The 15,784-nt window shown below is 24.7% G+C and overlaps 1 protein-coding gene across 3 annotated transcripts in view; it reads left to right on the top strand.

The window, feature by feature from the left end:
* The window catches only part of LOC122508553 (ribosomal protein S6 kinase alpha-5-like), a 36,250-nt gene that overhangs the window by 14,025 nt on the left and 6,441 nt on the right, over positions 1-15,784 (top strand). For 2 of the 3 annotated variants that reach the window (XM_043621979.1, XM_043621978.1), the window contains 3 exons: positions 14,349-14,420; positions 15,296-15,514; positions 15,604-15,719. In XM_043621979.1, the coding sequence (XP_043477914.1) occupies positions 14,349-14,420; positions 15,296-15,514; positions 15,604-15,719 (407 nt within the window). Of the gene's footprint in view, positions 1-13,615; positions 14,041-14,348; positions 14,421-15,295; positions 15,515-15,603; positions 15,720-15,784 lie in introns of those variants that run through there. The other variant, XM_043621980.1, reaches the window with a different exon arrangement.

Raw genomic sequence — 15,784 nt, 5'->3', positions numbered from 1 at the left:
TAATTCTTTTAATACAGAGTTTCATAATCTATACATTATAATTGGATAATTATAGAATTTAATAAAGTGGTTCTTTTTTTGAAATGTTCTCTACATTTAAAAAAAAGAAGCATTAATTTTCTTTTGAAAAAACAGGAGTACAATTTGAGTGCAACTATTAGAAATTTGTAAATTATTTTTTTATTTGACCTTAGAGCATCTGTTAGTGCAATTATTTTTAACCTGATAGTTACAGCGTTGTGTAATAATCAACGTATTATGTAATTGTACGCAACGACATTCACACGTGTCGCTGACAAAAAGCAATGCACTTAAAAAAGGATGAAATTTCATTTAAAAAAAAAAAAAAAAAGTTCTTTAAAAGTAAAATTTAATGAATCTTGATTATTTATTTTTATTGATTTTTAAATACTACTTTTGGTTAGAATAAGGGGAAGATTGTACTTCTTTAAAAGTGTATTTTAATAGTTTTTAAATTGATTTAAAAGTAAGGCTTATTTGTTTTTTATGGGTCAAATCAGGATCTAAATTTACTTCTTCTCCCCCCCTGTAAAGCGTTGAAAATAAACGACTATTCAAATTTAAAGCTGAACACGTGTCTTGACAAGTAATTTAAAAATCGATATTTTGAAAATCAGGACAAATTTTGTTCTACATAATTTGTTTTTGTATTTCACAGAAGATATTATTTTTCTATTTTTGGGAATTTTGGGTTAATTTTTTTTCGAAATTAAAAAGTAATAATTTGTCTTTAATATTTCGTAATGAGTTTTTAAATTAACGGTAATTAGTGTTGTTTTTTCTACTTGAGCTAAGTTGAAAATTATTTATTGCAAAAGAGGCGTATACAATTTGAAGGAAAAATGAGGAAATTTAGAAACTATAATAGAAAACGAAGAGATCTTTTCTTTTTTTAATTTGAGGAGAGTTTGGAAAATTTGTAAATTTTCATGTTTAAAACCGCTTAAAATTTATTTATTCTTTTACACAAGGTGTTTTTATTACCTTTAGAGTCCATTGAAAATGAATTATCATTTAGACAGACATTTTCTGCTTGTAAGTTAAAATGGGAACAATAGATGGCTTTTCAACCAAATAGACTTTGAATGTTGAAAGTTTTACTATGTGAATACCTGAAACATTATTTCATCCCGCAGGCAGGTCATTATGAAAAAAAGCCTCAGAATATCGAAGAACCAACAACATTGTGGAAAAATAGTATATACCCTTCATAAATTCGAATTCAAATTTCCATTTTCTGGCAAACAATAATTTTACAATGTAAAAGAATTTTTATTTTAATTATTTAAATATTTGTTTATACCTGTAAATTTTTATATATATACTTTTCGAATTTTTATGTTTAATCGAACATTTTCGATTTCATGAAATTTTCTTTTCTTGGCAGTATTTAATCATTTATATTGCATGCAAAATTCTGCTAAACTGCTCCGATAATTGATTAAATGAAAAAAGTATTCCACGAAATGAAAATGGTGATTAAATGTGGAAATTCTCTGAAATTAAAAAAATTCGATGAACTAAGATCTGCTGTGTAAAATTCGGGCAAATGGAATTTCCGTTAAATTATAAATTTTCCTGGTAACGAAATTTTAAGTTTGTTAAAATCGACTAGTTGGAAATTTAAACACTTTATTAATATCAGAATTAGAATTTTATTTCGTTTCATATGAAAAACATTAACTAGATTAGTTGATTAAATTATTTATTATCACAATCAATAATTAATGAATTAAAGATTAGGTATTAATTGCAATAATGATTAATTAATTAAAAATTTTTAATAATCAAGTTTTTATATTTTATTTTTATTTACTTTTTTTTATTTATTTTTAATTTTTAAATTTTTTTAAAATTATTAATTGGAATAATTATTAGTTTCAATAATCATCCAAGCCAAGTATTTGGGTTTAAAACAAATTCTTTCTTCTAAATAAAATATGAAAAACTAATATAAAGTAAATAGAACGTTTTATGAAAAAAAAAAAAAAATGAAAAACAATAAAATATATGGCAAATACTCGAGTCATAATGAATAATAACTTCGCCAATTAAAATTGAAGGCCAGAGTGCTAATTTTCAAACAAATTAATTCTCCATAAGCTGATTCTAGTTCCTAATGCTGTTTGTTATCTTAAAAGACTAATTTAATTGACAAGTTGTACATTTCATGTATGATTAAATTGTAATTCCGCGTGTATTCTTTACCTTTATTGAGGATTTGTTGTTTTTTTTTTGTTTTTTGTTTTTCAATTTTCAACGTATCTGAAATAATTGACGTTTTCTTGTTGTGTTACTTAAGTATCGAAGAAAGCTTATTCAAAGGATACTTAAATTTGAATTCTTGTGATGTAACACGGTGACCTAAATCTAACCAAGTCTTCTCTTGCCTTTCTGATTACGCTTCTTTTACAAACGTAGTAAAAGTGCTTTGAGTTGGTGAAACGCCAATGAACAAAAATAATAAATACCGCTTTTCCAAGGGAAAGTCATGGAATAAATCTATTTCTAGACATTTTGATAAAGATTTTGTGATAGAAAGGAGATCAATTAAATTAATTATTATCTTTCATATGGTGTTGGGAAATTTATTTCTATCAATTTTCGGTTCTTTTTGCTTCAATTGTCAATTAAATAAATTATTATCATTTATGGTGTCAAATTCATTTATATCAATTTTTATTCTTATTTTTTTTCTTTGTTATTTTGTTTATATTTTCTTTGTTATACTTTTTGATTGAATATTTCAATTTGTTGTTTGAATAATTTATAATATTTTTTTTTAAATACATTAATAAAATTGAAAAATATTGAATTATTTTGCCATCGTTTGGTGATTAGTATAAACTCATATTTTCTAAAGAGATCAAAAATCGGAGTTTAAAAATGGTTTCGAGTAATACTCATTAACGTAATCCTTTTTGCAGACCTCTTGACCGATGTAAATAACATTTATCATTAACTGTCATCATTTAGTTTTCAAAAATGATTAAATTGGAAATTTCTCCGGTGAAAAATTTCACTTTATTTTAATTTATCTATTTTAAAAAGAAACCATAGTCGGGATATTTTTATTGTTGAAGTTTTAGAAAGAATACTTTTACAAGTTTCTTTAAAAAAAAATATTTAAACATTAAAATAATAATAAAGAATATTGAAAATTAAAATAATATTAAACATTAAAATAATAAAGAACATTAAAAATTAAAAATATATTAAACATTAAAATAAAGAAATCAAAGTTTCGTTAAAGAATTTCTCATTAAAAAATAATTCCTCTTTTATATTTAAATGACATTGAAAACAATATTTAATATTCGTTTGAACAAATTCAAGTACTGTTCTTAAATATAGATCACAAAATGATTGTAAAGAATAACAAAGTACGATATATATATAAAAACTGATATAAATCACTGATTGTGATTTTTAAATTTTAATTTATGTATATTACAGAATGAATTTCGTTAATTTGATGACCTTTATCATTTTAAAAGTTTTTTTTTTAATTGTAAATTTAATTTTAAAAGACTTTCTGAAACATAATTTCTAAGGAAGTCTAAATGTCACATTATTTCCCAATCGGAAATAACGTGCCTTATCATCATAAAATTTCTAGTCAAGGAAACAAATATTCTGAGTAAAATAAAGCTCATAGGAATTATTAATCGCTATAAAAATCATTACGAAATAATGAAATTAATTTTATCTTGAGACTCAAAGGGTAATTGAGGTAAATAAAATTAAAGAAAGTGCAAATTAGAACTATTAATTATTGAATTTTTAATTATTATTAATTAATAATTTTAGATCTATCTTTTTCTCAATGCAGCAAGTTGTGAAACAAGATTTAACGAGTATGTGTAAACAAGAGAAAAAAATATTTACAGAGAAAAAAGGAAATCTTAAAAGGAATTCGCGTTTCACCTCAAAACATTGAATTCAAAACAAAAATCGTATATGCAAAAACATGTTTTTGCATGAGTTTTTCTTGTGAAATATTATAATCAGCCTTTAAGTATATATATTTCTATATATATTAAAGATTCTTTTAAAGATATCACAAGTTTGCCTCAAAAATTACACACATTTAGAATAACAAACCACAAAAAAGAAATGATAAAACAAAGTTGTTTGTAGCACTTGGATTTATTCCAAATATTCCAAAAATTCATTGAAATTGAAGTAGAAATGCAAATTTTACTATAAATTTAATAATTACAAAATTCTTTGTTATAAAATTTGAAATTATTGTTTAAATTATTATTAATATACTTTCGCTCTGCTGAAAAGTGAAATAAGAGAAAAAAGTTTTTCCAAGTTTTTCCTTGTCGATTATAAAAGTGCGGGGGCTATTTGCGAGAAATTTAGATTTGTTAATGAACTTGGCAGTTGAATGAAACATGATCCAATGACTTTTAGCTGTCTGAATTAATCAGAACTTTACTTCTAGAAACACCTTTTAACGATAAGATTTACTATTATCTTCTCATTAAGCCTTTTGATACTTAAACTGAACTGTTCTTTATTTGAAGTCATTAAAATAACAACAAAAATTTTTTTTCTATTTTATTCTTCAGAATATTTTAGAAAACTAATAAATTTATTTAAAAATTACTTTTTTAAAAATATATTTTTACTTTTTTTTTTAATTTTAAAATTGTACTGTTGTACTTCATTTCAAGTCATAAACAACAACAAAAATTTCTATTGTTTTATTCTTCACAATATTTTACAAAACTTCAGAATTTTTTATTTTTAATAATTTTAAATCTTTATTTTATATTTTAATTTTTAAATATATTTTTAGTTTATATGTAAAAATACATTTTTACCTTTTTTTATATCTGTTTGCAAATTAAATTAATATTTATTTTTTTTTTCTGTTGTTTAAAAAATGATAATAAGTAAATATTTTTCGACACGGGTAATTCTTTTTGTTTTTTGTCGACGAAATATTTAAATGTAAGATATTTTTTTTTTCAAGAAGTCATAGTTATATAATTTAAATTAGAATTGTTAATTTCACGCTCTATTAAGAAAACGTTTTACAAAAAAATTTAAATAAATCATTGCAGCTGTAAATTTATTCTTTTAAATATAATTGAAATTATTCGAAGAAAATTTTCTAAAATGATAAAATGAGCATTTCTTCTTTTTTTGAAAAAAAAAAAGATTCAAGCATCCCATTGTTGTGAAGATGTTTATATGTGTGAATGCTTGATTAGCATTAATTGCTCAGATGTTAATGTGGAGAGGGAATATCTTATCTGTCTTCTTATTGCTTTTTTAAAATTTTATGAACTCAATTCTTTTTTTTTGTCCTTTTCTTAAACTTTTTATCCTTTTCTTCTTCTTCTTCTTCTTCTTCTGAATAATGTAAAATTGATTTTTGAAAATATTTTTAATTAAATTTTTTTTTGTAATTTTTTAGTTATTATGATCCATATGGTATTTGCCACGTGAATATATACACTGGAAGAAGGAAAACCTACGAGAGAATAAAGTGGGAGAAAATGAGGAGGGGAAACTTGGTGTATTTATCACTCATTAACCAGTATGTGTAGTGAACTTTCGTCGGTGTACAGTCCGTGTTTTCAGGGCCGTAACAAAAAACCAGTCTGAAACCAGAGATGCAAATATTGTATACTCTTTGAAATGTCATGTCTCCTTTTTTATATATTTAATGAAGAAAAAATACTTTCGAGAATTTTAGAAATAAATTTTTCTGCATTTAGGAATAATTCACAGAGTTGGAATATTGGGAAGAAAAATCATTTTTATGATTTGGGGAGATTTTTTTTTTTTTTTTTGCAAGTAAAGGAAAAGTTGAAAAATAGTATTTTCTTTTATATTTTATTTTTGTATTTGTATTCTCGATTGTAACACTAAAAGGAAACGTTGTTGGATAATACCACCGTTACACTCGATGAAATCCGTTATCGAGCGACCTAAATTCGTTGCTTTTCGATTTGGGTCGATTTTTAGTCTGTTACATTGTTAATATGTGATGTAGTTCAGTAAAAGTAATTAATTTTCTTGGTTTTAGAATTTTACACGTGCCCCCAAATGATCGCTGACTTGCAAGTTCTTTAAATAATCAGAGGGTTTTTTTTTATTCTCTTCAATATCATGTATAGACGAATTATGACAATTCTAAGGAAACTAAAAAACAAAGGGGGAAAAATTGATCCTTTTCTTGCAATTTTATAAAATTATGTACAGAAAATGATGATGACTTGAGAAAATTGAATTGAAAATTGAAGTATGAGAAATGAAAATTGAACTGAAAATGAGAAATAAAAAAATATTTCCCATTAAGAAAAAAATAATAAACATTTGAAATTGAAAGAAAATATCTTTGTGGTCATGCAAAGATTTTTAAAGATTATGTCAAGAGTTGTAATTAGGCGACTAATGTCTATACTTTCATCACGAAACGTGATGGAAAGTTAAAGTCTAGAATTATTTGTCGAGTATGAATATTAATAATTAACAAAATCGTATACTAAATATATAGATAAAAAAATTAATTAAAAAAATAGTACAAAATTATTATCAATATCGGAACAAGTGCCTCATATTCACGGAAATTTGACCTGAACAGTGTCTTCACGTGTCGGAATATCATTATTATAATAAACAACAAAAGCGTTTTGTTACAATCGTTAATGGTACTGATAAAAAAAAAAGAAAAAGAAACACTGAAAACTATTTTCAAATAGAAAGAAAACAAGTTTTATGTCCACTTTTTCGAGTATGAAAATTATAATCACTTATTTTTCAAATTAAAAGAAAATTGTTTCAAAAGTATAAAAAATTTAAAAAATGAAATTTTCAACTTTTTTTTTAAATTTAATTTAAATTTTTTTATTTTATTTATTTCGTATTTCAGTTTTAAAAAAGTCATTTTTTGCCAATAAAGATTTTTCTCTTTTTGATTTCAAGAAAAATATTTGAACAAAGAAAATGTTTTTCCATTTTTTTCTTTTGGAGTTACAATTTTTTTTTTATTGTAAAGAAACAATGAAAGTAAAGGAAAACAATGTAAGAAATAAGAAACAATTGACACATCCTTTATTGAATTTTACTTCTAATGGAATATATAACATATTATGCATTTATTATTTCGTAATAAAATTGAATAATTGGAGTTAATTTTAATCAAGATTATTCAGGAATGAGAAAAAAATAATTATCATTTACTGGACGAATGTCAAATGATTGACAAAGATATTCTAAATTTAAATGAACGTTAAATTCTTGTTTTTATAAAAGGCGCGATTGTTTTGAAAAAATAATTTTTGTTCCTTACACGTGTGTAATTTATCAATAATTATACTTAATATTCTGTGTTGAAAAAATTTTATTCTGATACATTTTTTTATTTAAACAAACGTAACTTTTATTTATCAATTTTTCTTTTTCTTTTATTTTACTAATTTTGTAATATTTTGTTTATATTTTTATTTTTTAGTTTAAAATGAATATTTTTTCGAAACAAATTCATTGCTGGATATCTGTTTGCTTTTTTTATAACAATGAATAAAATTAATTTTTTAATTTTACACAATTGTTAATTTTGAATAACATCACACGTTCTATTTGTTAGTCCGAATACTCTCTATACGCAATAATTATGGCTTCTTTTATAGAATCAAAAGCGTGGGAAAAACCTGCTATTCATCTGAAAAACATTTCGCGGAATAAAAAAAAATTGCTTTACCCTTGATGAAAACATTAAAATTGTAATTTTTTCTGTTCTATTTTTTTTTAATTTTAATGGGGATTTAAAGAATAATTTTTTTTTTTGCAGATTTTTTGTATTGTTCAATTTTTGCTTTTATTGTTTTTTTTTTTTTTTTTTTGTTTCTAAATCTAAAAATGATTTTCTACTGGCAAAAGATTTTCTTTGTTATTTGTAAAGTCTTTAAATAAAAGAACGTTGAACGCGACTTGTAAATGATCTGCATTTTTTTTCCAAAAATAACATTTTCTTTGTTTGCAATGAAGATATTTCCGACCTAATGAGTTTCACAAATTCAATTGGACAAATATTCAATGTGAGGCCGATAACTTTTATTATCTTCGTGTATCTGGATCTATATTTACTGTTTTTTTTATTATTATTTTTTTTTGTTTAATTCGGTAATTCACAAAATTATTTTTTTATTATACGAAAATTAATGTGTACGCAAATATTTGTTTTTTGATTATTTACATTATTATTATTATTATACGAAAAAGAATAATATTTTTCGTTTTGAAAATGTTTTAATAGTCAGTTTAACAATAATAACATACTATAACAGAAAAAAAACAAATATTTTCTTATTCGAAGAAGAAAAATTTATTATTAGGAAAATAAAGAATTTTTCTGGGAATTATAAACTCGAGTTTTGTAAAATTCTGGAAGAAGTAAAATTAAGTATTAAAGTGAAATTAATGTTTTTTTCGAGAAGGAGGAAATGCTGAAGTCAGTGTAATAATTCTGATTTGTACGTGATATCTGTTGCAATGTTTATCGTGGAATATTGAAAACAATCACAGTAACACGATCGTTTTGATTTAGAAATACACATTTCTTAATTGTCGTTAAAAATTATAATTAAAAAAAAAAATTATTAATCTAGATATTATTTTCAATTCAATTTTGGAAATAATCCAATACAGACAGAAAATATGTTTTTGAGAGTATTTTTTTTTAAATTTTTGAATTACAATCATAAATATTATACAATGTATTATGGAAAATTGAGAGAAATTTACTGATATTTTTTTCAGATTTTACAAAAATTCCTCGACCTACTAAATCGTATGACCATGGCGGCGCAGTTTACGCCCTACTTACAACTCTGATAGTAATGAATACAAAAGTTTCAACATCTTTGACTGAATTGGGCCCGCAGTGTGACTGAGTGATGTAAAATCAACAAAAAAAGAATAATTTCTAATTATTCCTCAAGTCGAATTTTTTTTTTATTGAACTAGGGGGATTTTTCAAAGAGAGAGAGAGAGAGAGAGAAAAAAAAAACGACGACTTCGCACTTGTTTACAAAAGCAATATTGTGCAATGATACCAGAAACAGTGACTTTGAATCAGTACTTAACATTGGAGAATGTGATCTTTCATAAAGCAGTTTCCGAGTTGCTTTTTTTATTAAATTCATATATAGTTATGTATTATGCGCTCATTTTTTCTTGACACTGTATGTGATGCAATCTAATAACAATGCCACAATATTATGTCATTCGTTCTTCCGTAAATCTCATACATTTATTGTTAAAAATTTTATTTTCAAATCGATATATTTCTTCATTAGAAATTAAATTACTTTAGTCGGATTTGTTCTTATTTGAAGAAATTCATAAAAGGAATATTTTAACACTTTTTTCATTCGTTTTTTATTTCACTAAAACTTTAAAAGTCGAAATGAACAAAAATTTCTTTTTTCTTTAAATTTACTTTTCAAAATTACTGTACTATATTTAAAACTAATTTAAATTTATCATTTACTTTGTTAACAACTAATTTTTTTAATGTACTAAATAAAAGTTGCCACATATTAAGAAAATTAGGGAAGTCAGGAAAAAATCATGAAAAGTAAAATTGGTCAGGGAAATCAGGAAAAAGTCATGGAAGTTTATCAAAAGTGCTAGAAAATATTATTAATTTTTAGAATTCATAAAAAATTTTTAGATTTTTAGATTTTTGTGTCCAGTAATCTTTGAGAAAATTAACAAGATTTAATTCTTCCTGAATTTTTTTTCTTTTTGTTTACCTTATAAACTTTAAAATCGCCACGAATTTTAATACAAAACATTAAATTTTTCTATTTCTGATAATAATGAAACTTGAATGTGAAATTGAATTTATTTTAAATAATTTAATTATCTTTAATAAGAACGATAATTATTACTTATAAATTATTTAGAGAATGATATTTTACTTAAAAATTCCAAAATTAATTGGATTTTATGAGAGTTGAGCTTACAATTTTGATAAATAATTCAATTTCAAAAGATTTTAATTTGAAATTTGAAATAATCTTGATTAAAAATTCTGAAAATGTTAGTCGTTGAAAAATTTGTATTCAAATGTTTTTGAAATCAGTCAAATTTTTAAATGTATTTCGAAAAATTTTCAAATAATCGAAATTTTTTATTATTGAATAATTGACTTGTAAATCAGTAGATTTTAGAATTATTTTAGATGAACTTTCTTTTTTTCTTTGAATAATTGAATTGTCAAAGAAGTTTTTCATAAAAATTAGTAAAAATAATAATTCAATTCAAAATGTTTCAATTTAGAATATTAGAAAATTTAAATTTCAAATCATTTTAATTGGAAATTCCGAAAAAGTTACTCTTTGAAAACTTTTTATTCAAATATTTTTATTAATTTTTTGAATATTTATATTTAATTGAAAAATTTTCGAATAATCGAAATTTCGTGAAATTGCATTGTAAGCAAATGGATTTCAGAATTATTTTAACTTTCTACTTTCGTTCGAATAAAACAATTTTTTTTAATCATAAAAATTTGTTTAAAATACTTGCTTTAGAAAAGAATATTAGTTAAAAATTTCGAAAATAATTAAATTTCGTAAGAGTTGCGTCTACAAATTTTATAAATAATTTAATTTCAAAAGGTTTCAAATTAAAATTTTAGAAAATTTGGATTTTAAATAATTTTAATTTAAAATTTTGAAGAAGTTAGTCTTTCAAAAACTTTTTATTCAGATTTTTTTGTTAGTTTTTTGAATATTTATATATTTAATTGAAAAATTTTCGAATAATCGAAATTTCGTGAAATTGAATTGCAAACAAATGGATTTCAGAATTATTTTAACTTTCTACTTTCGTTGGAATAAAACAATTTTTTTTAATCTTAAAAAATTATTAAAAATACTTGATTTGGAAAAGAAGTTTAGTTAAAAATTTAAATGGAATAATTTAATAATAACTTTAATTTAAAAATAATTTAAATAATTGAATTTTATAAGAGTTGCGTCTACAAATTTTATAAATAATTTAATTTCAAAATGTTTCAAATTGAAATTTTAGAAAATTTGAATTTTAAATTGTGAAGAAGTTAGTCTTTTGAAAATTTTTTATTCAAATTGTTTTGAAATTTCGTAAAGCTGAATTGTAAACAATTTCAGAATTATTTTAAATAATCTTTCTTTTTTTTTCTTTGAATAATTTCACTCTCAAGGAACTTTTTAAAAAATTATTAAAAATAATTGATCCGGAGAAGAAATTCAGTTGGAAATTCCACAAAATAATTAAATTCGAAATCTTGGAAATAATTTTGCTAAAGTTACAGTACGTAGTGTGAATCAGAATATTCTTTTGGATCAAGGAAAAATTCAAAATTCTGTCTGGAAATAAGGGAGAAACAAAATCATTTTTGTGGCAACTCGGAAAATAATAGTTTTTACTAAAATACAAATTAAAATTAATAATAAAAATATTGGCGTTCATTTCAACGTTCAAAACTTTAAGGACATCGTTTTTTTTATTGTTTTTTAAAGAAATGTCATTTTATTATTTTGTTTGTTGTTCTCTTTTGTTGAAATTCGAGAGGGGCTGGCTTATGGGAAATTAGAATTGGAAAATTAGTGACCTAGATTAAATTGTTAATTTGACCCATATGCTGAACCCTAGGGAAAGTTATATTTCACGTTGATTGGTGGAAAAGAATTTTTTTTTTGATGTTTTTGATAAGGGAATAATTGTGATGTTGACTCGTTTTATTATTCCGTTGCGCTCTGCATTTTTAACATCCATTGCGTAATGTCCCATCATATATTTTGGAGTAGACATTCCGTTCATAGTTATATAGAGATGAAAGGTCTTCCCTTCTGTCTAGGAAATTTTTACGTAACATTTCGTAACAAATCCAAATTATAAAATTGTTTTTTTTTCTCTCTATTTCGGGAGTAGACTAAAATTCTCTCTCATGAGAGATTTGGAGTATTTTCTTTTTGTCAAGTGATAAAAACATTCGAATGTCGAACAATAGAAATCAACTTCATTATCTCTATTGTCATGGAATGTTAATCCCTGTGGTAGAATATAAAATAAAAAAGAGCAGTACCGTTCTTCCTTTGCAAATTTTCTTTGGCCGTTGTTTTGAGGCAATTTCTAGTCGATAAAAATTATTCTCAAGTATACAGAACATTTATTTATCAGTATGTATTTTGTATTTATATTTTGTCACTCGGGTGTTAAAATTGGAAGTGATTTTTTTTTCTTTTCAATAGAAAGTGGTGTGTTATATATATCCTGTTTTGGCTTTTGTAATACCGAAATTTTACTAAGTTGCACCGGTACTTCACGTTCGCTTTCGTGTGCCTGTGTATAGAATGTGCAAGGTATTTAGTACGGTACTTGGTAACGGCATTCACGGTTTAAAGATCAGGATCCGGGAATTCTCCGGACCCCTTTTCTCGCTGTTACGAAATGTCTTTCCCTTTTCTCATTATTGATTTTAATCGCATAACTTTTAATGAAAAAAAACCAGATTCTCCCGATCGTTAATTCGTTACTAAACTAATATTTACTTTTTTGATCGAAACAAATTGTTTTCATTCAATAATTAAATTTTTTCGATGCCTATTCAATTCTTATGTTAAATATTGAAAACCAACTTTTTAAAATGTAAAAATATAATGAAAATGAAAAAGATGAAAATCTATTTTAAAGAAAGATAATTATTCTCAATTTTTTTGCTTTTGAAAATGACAAAGATATCGTGGACATAATGTTATCGCTCGAAATAAAATTCTTACGTGCGCAAAAGCAGCTAAAATAGGAATTGAATTCTATTTTATTTATTTTCGAATCGAATGTAAATTTCTTTGGTAAATATTTTGTTCTCTTTGAAAATGACAATTAAATTATAGTTCATATGTTGAAGTCTAGACCCGTAATAGCAAAAGACTCGATAATTCTTTTTAAGCTTATTGGCTTGTGACCTACATGACTGGTAAAAAGGATTACATTTAATTTTACAACATAAGGAGAAAATATCGAAACTATTAAAAAATTTGATGTTAAATTAAATTTTGTACTTATTTAGATTAAATAGATATAGAAATTTATCTATTTTACAGCGAGATAAAAATGTATCGATATAAAAAAAAGTTTTCAACTATATATTTGATTTAATATGCGTGGTATTTTAAAAAACCTGTTTTTTGAATTATCGTTTTTATCGAGGTTGTTTTTAGCTATTTAAATAAAAATAAATGACTGAAAGTATTTTTAGGCTTTCAGCTTTTGAAATTTTCTAAAAGTATTTAGAATAATTACAAAGTTGAGTGGTTTATTTGATAAAAATGTCTTTTTTGTTCTAATTTCTTTTGTTCGAGATGTTTGTGACTTTTGTACCGTGTTGCAAAAAAAAAAAAAAAAATTGCAGTGGACTTTGAGATTGAAATTTCTCAATTTACAAATGAGGAATTACCTTCTCCGGATTCTTTCACCTACTTTTTAAATTTAAAAGGAGGATGTTGGGGTCCTTTTAAAGGAGGATAATTCTTGTTGTTATTTTTTTTTTTTTTGTTGATTCTCTTTTTAAAGGTTTGGATTTAAGTTGAATAAAAATGCACAGAAGCTGAGTCAGGTAACCGAAAGAAAGTCGGTCCCGTTACGAAATAGTGAGTGAATGCTGACAATCTGGGTCATGCAATTGCAGCACGTGAGAGTTGGTGGATTTTGAGCTCTCGCCATGGGGCCAAGCAGACATTTCTGGCGACCACAATTTCGCACTGGTTTTAAAACAACTTTACCAAATCAATTTACCAATGAGACACATTCTTTTTAGTTTTATATGACGGAAAAGTATAATAACTAGGTCAGACGACACACAAGATACAAACCTCCATTTCTATACTTAAACGAATACATATCGTCAGGCATGATCATGGCCGCTTCTATAGTACCTTGACACGGATTCTGACTGTCGGTCAGGGCCGGGGACACGTGCACAGAAGAGCCCTTCAATTCAAGGTGCAACATTTTTTTGGATTTCGACAAAATCCTTATTCTTCTGGATTTCCTCATATTTTTCTTCTTTACACTCTTTATTTACGATAAAAAGAAAAAGAGGAAAGCCTCTTGCTGTCAGAGATTTCGAATCTTTAATCCTTTTTTAAAAAATTTGAACACAAGAAACAAATTAAAAAACTTGTTTTAAATTAAACTAGAATAATAATTTTTACTTTACAAAAAAATAAAGTTTTTGTAATTAGAGATAAAAGATAAAAAAAATTGCAAATAATTCTTTCATTAACGAAAAAATTTTCTTTCTGTTACAGTCAACTTGGCAGATAGTGGGAAAAGAGTCGACATGACGCATTTTGATCTGCTTAAAGTTCTAGGAACGGGAGGTGAGGAAACATTCTGCCTTGGAATTTTTAAACGAACGAATTTTTAAAACAGTTTCTTGATTAAAATGTTGGCTTAAACTAGTTTATATTGACTTGGTCATTATCAGTCTCAGTGGAGATGACTGTCAGTAGTAAATATTTCAAGTCACATGTGTGATGCATATTTTGGAGTTCAAAGTTCGTTATTCGGATTCATTATCGCTCAAAAGGATATGGGCGATAAAAATACTTTTAAGGACAAATTTTGATATTCCAAATATTTCAAATTCTGATATTTCAAATCCTGAAAGACTTTTTCCTGTAAATAATGCTGTTGTTCTGGTAAAATTTCTTTATAAATTTAAAAAATGAAAAATTGAAAAGAGAGTTGGTAAACGACTTTGAACTATTTTTTGTGCTTATCTGCGCCGATAAGTTTTGTAGATCTTTTCAAAAAGTATATGTTTTTAGAAAACTGCGTTCGAGTTAACAAGTGGGTAAAATGGGAGGTAAAATTAAAGAAAGTTTTTTTACGTTTGTTTTCCCTGCGAAAAAAAATCTTATTTCCTTGTTATGTTTAAATTGAAGTCAATTTAAGTAAAAAGAATTTAGTGTGAAGCAGAACAAACTTACAAAAGAAATAGAAACGTCCAGTATGCTTCTACTTTCACTTGCTCTTACATTGCAAGACTTCTTTCTCCAGACACGCGTGATAGACCAAGTTTACGAAATTGGGACTTGAAATAATAAATATAAAGTTTAATTAAATTGAAACATTTGTATTAAACTGAAAATTTAGAAAGTTTATAGATAATTGAATAAATTCAGAAACTGTTTTAAATTCGATTTTTTTTAAACTTAATTTCCATGAATAATTCTTAATTTTCTTGTTTTAGCCTATGGAAAAGTATTTCTTGTTAGAAAACGAATTGGTACAGACGCTGGACGTTTGTATGCAATGAAAGTTTTGAAAAAAGCATCCATCGTCCAGAAAAAGAAGACGACGGAACATACAAAGACTGAGAGACAAGTTTTGGAAGCTGTTCGAGATAGTCCCTTTTTAGTTACTCTTCACTATGCCTTTCAAACAGACGCAAAACTTCACCTTATTTTAGGTAATTTTCAAAAAAAATGAAGCAATCTCTTTGGAATTTATTTTATTTGTTAAAAATTCAGTTTTAAAAATGTGTTTTCTTTTTTATAGATTATGTGAGTGGTGGTGAATTATTCACGCATCTTTATCAGAGGGAACATTTTGCCGAAGATGAAGTTCGAATTTATATAGGAGAAATTATATTAGCACTGGAACATTTGCACAAGGTATGCGAATTTATCCTCAAGTTTCTTTTTTCTTGTATAAGGATTTCTCTCTTTTTAACAAGCAT

The sequence above is a fragment of the Leptopilina heterotoma genome, unplaced genomic scaffold (assembly GCF_015476425.1).
Source record: "Leptopilina heterotoma isolate Lh14 unplaced genomic scaffold, ASM1547642v1 Lhet_54, whole genome shotgun sequence".
Classification (NCBI taxonomy): domain Eukaryota; kingdom Metazoa; phylum Arthropoda; class Insecta; order Hymenoptera; family Figitidae; genus Leptopilina; species Leptopilina heterotoma.
This window is presented reverse-complemented; position numbering and strand designations above follow the sequence as displayed.